The sequence below is a fragment of the Vicia villosa genome, linkage group LG1 (genome assembly GCF_029867415.1).
Source record: "Vicia villosa cultivar HV-30 ecotype Madison, WI linkage group LG1, Vvil1.0, whole genome shotgun sequence".
NCBI lineage: Eukaryota > Viridiplantae > Streptophyta > Magnoliopsida > Fabales > Fabaceae > Vicia > Vicia villosa.
Window position 1 is genome coordinate 102084802 of NC_081180.1, and position 7047 is coordinate 102091848.

General features: G+C 32.0%; 1 protein-coding gene across 1 annotated transcript; it reads left to right on the plus strand.

Moving 5' to 3' along the window:
• The first annotated feature begins 333 nt into the window (after positions 1-333).
• Positions 334-2737, plus strand: LOC131650407 (uncharacterized). The gene is made up of 4 exons (XM_058920120.1): positions 334-417; positions 1870-1986; positions 2167-2268; positions 2414-2737. The coding sequence occupies exons 1-4, from the start codon at positions 334-336 to the stop codon at positions 2735-2737; spliced, it is 627 nt and encodes a 208-aa protein (XP_058776103.1).
• Positions 2738-7047: the final 4310 nt, after the last annotated feature.

Sequence of the window (7047 nt, forward strand, 5' to 3'; positions counted from 1 at the left end):
CAAAAAAATCAGTAGCAATAGGATTTAACTACAACTTTATGAAAGAGAATGGCCACATGCTCCAACATTGCGTTCGACATTGCATCCTCATCACAAGGGTTACAAAAACTTTGATAGAATATGTCATCATTGTGGCAGATATGAGCTCATAAGGCTAAATTGCTACAGACTGTATGGTTATCCCTAACCCCACAGTCAACCAAGGCCAAAAAGGTAAGAAAAGATGGCGTGGAGATCCAAAGTGTAAGTCCCAAGTCTCATAGCTAATACATCCCTTAGAGTGTCTTCTAGAGAAGATTGGTACTTTGATAGTTGATGTTCCAGACATATGACATGGAAAAGACTTATCTTGATGAGTTAAAACCCTTCTTAAACAGCTATCTTCCTTTTGGTGATGGGGCTAAAGGGAAATCAAGGGTATAGACAAGATGATGTATCTTAGTCTTTCTAGCCTTGAGAATGTGATGCTGGTAGAAGGCCTAACTGCCAACTTGATTAGCATAAGTTAGCTATGTGATCAAGGTCTTAAAGTGAGCTTCAACAGATCAAAATGTATTGTTTTCAGCCAAGGGCTATAAGTGTTTATGAAAGGCTCAAGGTATAAAGATTATAACTATTTGTGGATATCTCAAAATAGAGTAGATCCTTAACATGTCCGATGGCAAAAGTTATTAAGACCAAGCTATGGCACCAAAGACTTGGTCACCTCAATCTCAAGAGCATGAAGAAAATTATTTCTGAAGAGGCTATAAAGGGACTACCTAAGCTCAAGATTTAATAAGGTAAAGTATGTGGAGAGTGCCAAATAGGCAAGCATACCAAGAGGCCCAACAAGAAGCTCCAACATCTTGCCACCTCAAAGGTTCTTGAACTATTACATATGGACTTGATGGGGCCTATACAAGTAGAACTCCTAGGAAGGAAAAGGTATGTATTTGTGGTTGTGGATGACTTCTCAAGATACACTTAGGTAAAACTAATTAGAGAAAAATATGACACATTTGAGATTTTCAGAGAATTATGTCAACTTCTTCAAAGAGAAAAAGCGATTGGGATAATAAAGATCATAAGTGACCATGACACAAATTTTAAAATTCAAAATTATGAGTACTATGCTTTAGAAGGTATTGGTCATGAATTTTGAGCTCCTATCACTCCTCAACAAAATGGGGTGCTGGAAAGGGAAAACAGAACTCTGCAAGAGTCATCCAGAGTTACACTACATGCCAATAAACTTCCTTACTATTTGTGGGTTGAAGCCATGAACACAGCTTGCACTTTCATAATCGAGTGACCATTCGATCTGGGACTAAGGAAACTCAAATATGAGTTATTGAAAGGAAGAAATCCAAATGTCAAGTACTTCCATGTCTTTCAGAGCAAGTGCTACATCTTGGCAGATTGAGAGCAAAGAAAAAAGATGGACCCTAAGAGTGATGAAGGAATCTTTCTTGGATACTCCACTAATAGCAGAGCTTATAGAGTATAAAACAAGCCCACCAAGGATATGACAGAGTCTAGAAATGTTGTCATTGATAACACTCCTGAAAATAAGGAAGAAGAAAAAGATGAGGTTCCTCCCTAATAGACTGATGTCCTAGATAATTTCCCACATAGAGAGTCCGACATTGAGTTTGAGATCACTAATACTAATGATATTTAAATTAACAAGGGACCATCAATTAGATTTAGAAGGATCGTCTCATTGAAAATATAATAGGAAATCTTAATGAAGCAGTTGTAACAAGATCCAGAGAGAGAGAGAGTATTGACAACTCATGCTTTATCTCTAAGATTGAACCTAAGAATGTAAAGTAAGAATTTACTGATGAATTCTAGATCAATTCTATGCAAGAATAACTTTTCCAGTTTGAAAGGAATAAGGTATTGGATCTAGTTCCTAGACCTGAAGATGTGAATGTCATTGGCACTAAGTGGATTTTCAAGAACAAATGTGATAAAACCGGTAATGTGGCAAGGAATAAGGCAATGTTAGTTGCTTAAGGGTATACTCAAATTGAAGGTGTGGAATTTGATGAGACAATTTTCCTGGTAGCCATACTAGAGTACATTAGACTATTACTAGGAATTTCATGCATGATATAATTCAAACTGTTTCAAATGAATGTTAAAATTGCATTTTTAAATGGGTATCTCAATGAATAGGTCTATGTTAAGCAACCTAAGGGGTTTATTGATCATAACTCACCAGATCATGTGTATAAATTGAAGAAAGCTTTATGGATTGAAACAAGCTCCAAGAGCCTGGTATGAGAGATTAATTGGAATAGACAAAACTATAGTTATGATGAATGATGTAGGGAAGCTTATGATAGACCAAATTTATGTACATGACATAGTTTTTGGCGGGATGTCTGACACGATGGTGGAGCATTTTGTTTAACAAATGCAGTCTGAGTTTGAGATGAGTCTTATAGGAGAACTCACTTATTTCATTGGTTTTCTAGTAAAGCAAATGAAAGATAGTATTTTTGTGTCTCAAAGTAAGTATGCTAAGAGCAAAGTGAAGAAGTTTTGTCTTGACTATACTATCCATAAGAGAACTCCTGCTGCAGCTCACTTGAAGCTTTCTAAAGACGAAAATGGAGTTGATGTTGATCAAAGACTCTACAAAAGTATGATAGGAAGTTTGCTTTATCTAACAACTAGCAGACCTGATATCACATTTTTTGTAGATGTGTCTTCTATGTACCAAGAAACACTTAAGGCTAGTTAGGCATGAAGACTGAAGATTTCAATGGTGAAGGGGTAATTCAGTTTCAGTTCAGTTTGTTGGCCCTTGTATTATGGGCATGTTTTTGTTCTGGATCTTTAAAGGCTTTAGAGCCTCTTAAGATTATGTATAATAACTGATATGATACATGTGAATCTCTTTATATTGTTCTTGTTGCTCTACTCATGATCTGGTTGTGTATGTGGTAACATAGTAACCTCTGTATGACTGGCCCCTGGTTGCTATTTTGAAGTGCTAACCCTTTGAAAAATTATGGCAAAAGGGGGGAGTAATGATGTGGTGTGTGTTCTATGTTAGTTAGTGTGACTAACTAACAGGTAATAGGTAATTGTTTAGTACTGACTATCTGGTAAGCAGTAATTATGTGCTCACATGCTAGAACATCGGGCAAGAAGTCTGGCCCTTTTCGTGTGAGTTTTTAATTACTAGTATTATGCATATCGTGATACTAATTATTAACTATTTGTGTTATGCATGACTAAGTATGCGAATGATTGTATGTAGATAATTGTTAGTTGGTAGGATTGCATGCTACTAACTATGTACTGACTGAGTCCCATTGATGACTAAGATTGTAAATGATTGTACGATTGAATGATTGATTATGGAGCATTGTTATTGTGTGGCATATGCTCTAAATGTTACTATTTTCTGTTTTTGTGCTAGAACTCTGATGAATGTTGTTGATGTTGATGATAGTGTATGCTCTGTTAGTCTTATACTATATGTTACTTATTCTGATTCAACGAGTGCTATTTATCTTGTAGAGTTGTTTTGCCATAATTTTCCAAAGGGGAAGATTGTTGTTCCTTTTTGGATTGACCATATTATGCAAAACAACAATATAGAGAAGTATTCAAGATTGCTCAGCTGTGTCAAGTTGTTTTTTCTGAGGCATAAGGGACACATGTTAGACGTGATGTCGCAACATGTGGATACGACATCTGGGTATTGCTCAACAGGCCATAATGCTGCATTTTGTGAAGGTTTTCTGATGAAGATTCAATTAGATTATATTAATTTTGTTTAGAAATATGATTAGGTGATTTATTTAACAGATGTGGAGATTAAATTTGAATTTGAATTATAACAAATCATATCTTTTTTGTTAGAAAGATTTATGGAACAAATCGTATCCAACTTATTATGCAGTTATTTTGGATGAAATCAAATCAAATATCTAAGGAGAAAAGGCTCATAATACTTTGCTATATAAGGAACTCAAACCTACATTGAAAAGCAAGAAATCCACTGAAGATCTTTAGAGTGTTAAGGTTTATTTGAGTCCCTGTTACTTTTGTGTACACCACACTATGTTTCGGTAACTTAACATAGTGTAGGTTTATCTAGTTGAGTTGTAATTCAATGTTCATTCTCACTGATTGAGGTTAATCATTAGGGTTTAGTGATTAAGAGAAAGTGAATGAAGTTCTCATATTTAGGAGGGATCGCAAATGGAATTTCATTGGGTAGTGTTAGGAAGAGGCATTGAACAACACTGACTTGTTGATCTTATAAGACTAAGTGTACTAAGCTACTAATAGTGAAATTCCTTTATTCAGTTGGAAACCAACTCTCTCGACGTAGGTGATGTTGCATCAAACTGGGTTACCAATTTTTGTGTTCTTTATTACTTTTCTTCTCTATCATCTTGTATAAGTTAGACTGCGTTAATTATGGTGATGTTGGTTTAACTTGTCGAACCAGCTGTCTAGGATATCGCGTTCGATATTTGTCCCCTGAGGAACATAATTTCAGTTATAATCTCAAATGGTAGAGGGGAACTGAGTTTCCTTGTGTGAAGAATATGTTATGTGTCCATATATTGGCTTCTAAGTTATTCTGAAGATCTCACTAGCTAAAAACCATGTAGTTTGATCACCAACGTCATTGCAGTTATTTTCCCATTGTTTACCATTAGGTCTTGTTGTGGATTGGTGTGGTGGGAACATTAAATTTTAGTTTCCCACAAATGACACCAAATGATCTAGAGTAAACCAATATGGTTCATAAATACGGTAGTGTACTTCGGTAACTAGTTTTGTGTATTGATGTTATGGTCTGATGAAGACGGGTGCATGCAAACACTTTGACGTCTGAGTCACTGATGACGGAAAATAAAAGATATTTAATGTTACAAAAATGTGTAACAAAATATGGAGCATTCGATGGCCTTTTATAATAAGGTTATAAAGGACCTATATGTTTCTTCCTTGGATAATTGTGAGAAATAGACAGTTGTCATAAGGTCCTTCGAAGTATGATCTGACAACTCTACCTCTTCTTGTTGCTTTAGTTTAGATATTTGTTAGGGCAGATTTATCAGTACTAGAACCTTCTTGTGGATAACTACTCATTGGGGTGTATATGGGTTGGATAAATCTACCAAATCCGGTCAAACCGATCCAAAAATGCGGGTTGGACTGAATTTATGGGTCAACATGGTTTTCAAAAATGAAAAATTGTTCAAAAAAATGGGTTTAATATAAACTCAGACCAAACTCATAAAGCTTAAGTAACCCACTCAATCCATAAATTTAACGACTATCTACTATATTTGTTTAGGTATCTTAATGAATTGATATATGAACTAATATTTATAGTTATAATATTGAATTTTGGTTAGAATTGTGAAGGATATTTGGACATTATTGTATACCTTTTTTTGTAGTGATGACTTTGATGTGTTTATACTTGATTGCTTCTATTTTAGGCTTCTAAACATTTGTGATTTTGTGAGTCCTCATTTTAAATTATTTAAGATGTAGAATTTTGATTAATGTTAATGCTAATAAGGATTGAGTCTTGTATGTAGTTTTAAATACTATCATAATAGAAATTTGATTTTTACAAACATTTTTATCTTAAATTTCATATTATGTTTAGACATTTGATCTTAAAAGAATAGCGATTATAAGCTAAACTACTAGCATGTGTTTGGAAACAAGGTCATTCATCGCTACCGTGCGTTAGCATGCTTTCCACCGCTACTTTTGTGAAGCTACAATGTGTAGCTTTTACATACCGTGCGTTTGAACCGTGAATTTTTAATATTATCAAACATAGGCTAAGAATATCTGGAGTATTTTTTTTAAAAATGACACAACATTTATACTTATTTAAAAAAAAAAATTAAAAACAGAAATTTAATTTGTCACCCCCTCAATTAAATTTGAACCCCAACATTTTTTCATAATTTCAAAATTGTCTATGGACAAAATTGAGAGGGTGAAAAGAACAAAATTTTCGGTAACATACCAAATTTTCGATAATTCATTTTTAAATTGTTGGTATAAATTTTTAAAAAAAATAAAAATTTAACACTACCGAAAATTTTGAAAGTGTTGTAGTTTATCGAAAATTTTCAGTAGTGTTACAATTTTTTTTTAATATGATATATATTATTATATATTCCTATCTAAATTTTAGTTTAATACAAGTGATATATATATATATATATATATATATATATATATATATATATATATATATATATATATATATATATATATATATATATATATATATATATATATATATATATATATATATATATATATATATATATATATATATATATATATATATATATATATATATATATATATATATATATATATATATATATATATATATATATATATATATATATATATATATATATATATATATATATATATATATATAGGGGACGACTCAAGTGAGAACACTTGGTTATTATGAGAAATGAGAACAATGAATCACGACCATTAAATTTTGATTTTGTTGATTTTAATGGACTGGATTGGTTTCTCTTTCTATGTTGATTTGAAATAAATACTAAGGATCATAGAGAGAGAAACCAATCCAGTCCATTAAAATCAACAAAATCAAAATTCAATGGTCGTGATTCATTGTTCTCATTTCTCATAATAACCAAGTGTTCTCACTTGAGTCGTCCCCTATATATATATATATATATATATATATATATATATATATATTTTTTTTTTTTTTTTTTGAATCTATATTAAATTTTAAAAATTTGTATTTTTAATGGATAATCTATATAAGAAAATGTCCAGCCAAAATTATAACTACATTAAAGTTCTCTTTTTTTTTTTTTTTTTACAATATTTAAAGTTCTCAATATTATGATATACATTATACCTTTTTATTGAAATAAATAAGCCTCTAATTAATAGATCATTGTTTTTTAGTCCCAACATTAAGGGAAAATAACTATGGACTCCATAACATCATTTAAACAGAAATGGTTAGAGCAATGAAAAAGAAGAATCCGAAGGCCACTG

What these genes read in the sequence shown, in the direction of transcription:
- LOC131650407 (XM_058920120.1), top strand. Translation starts at nt 334, where the DNA reads ATGGAAAAGACTTATCTTGATGAGTTAAAACCCTTCTTAAACAGCTAT. An exon ending in GTAATGTGGCAAGGAATAAG is followed by an intron (nt 1,987 to 2,166) that starts GCAATGTTAGTT and finishes CTCAATGAATAG; the next exon opens with GTCTATGTTAAGCAACCTAA. An exon ending in AAACAAGCTCCAAGAGCCTG is followed by an intron (nt 2,269 to 2,413) that starts GTATGAGAGATT and finishes TAACAAATGCAG; the next exon opens with TCTGAGTTTGAGATGAGTCT.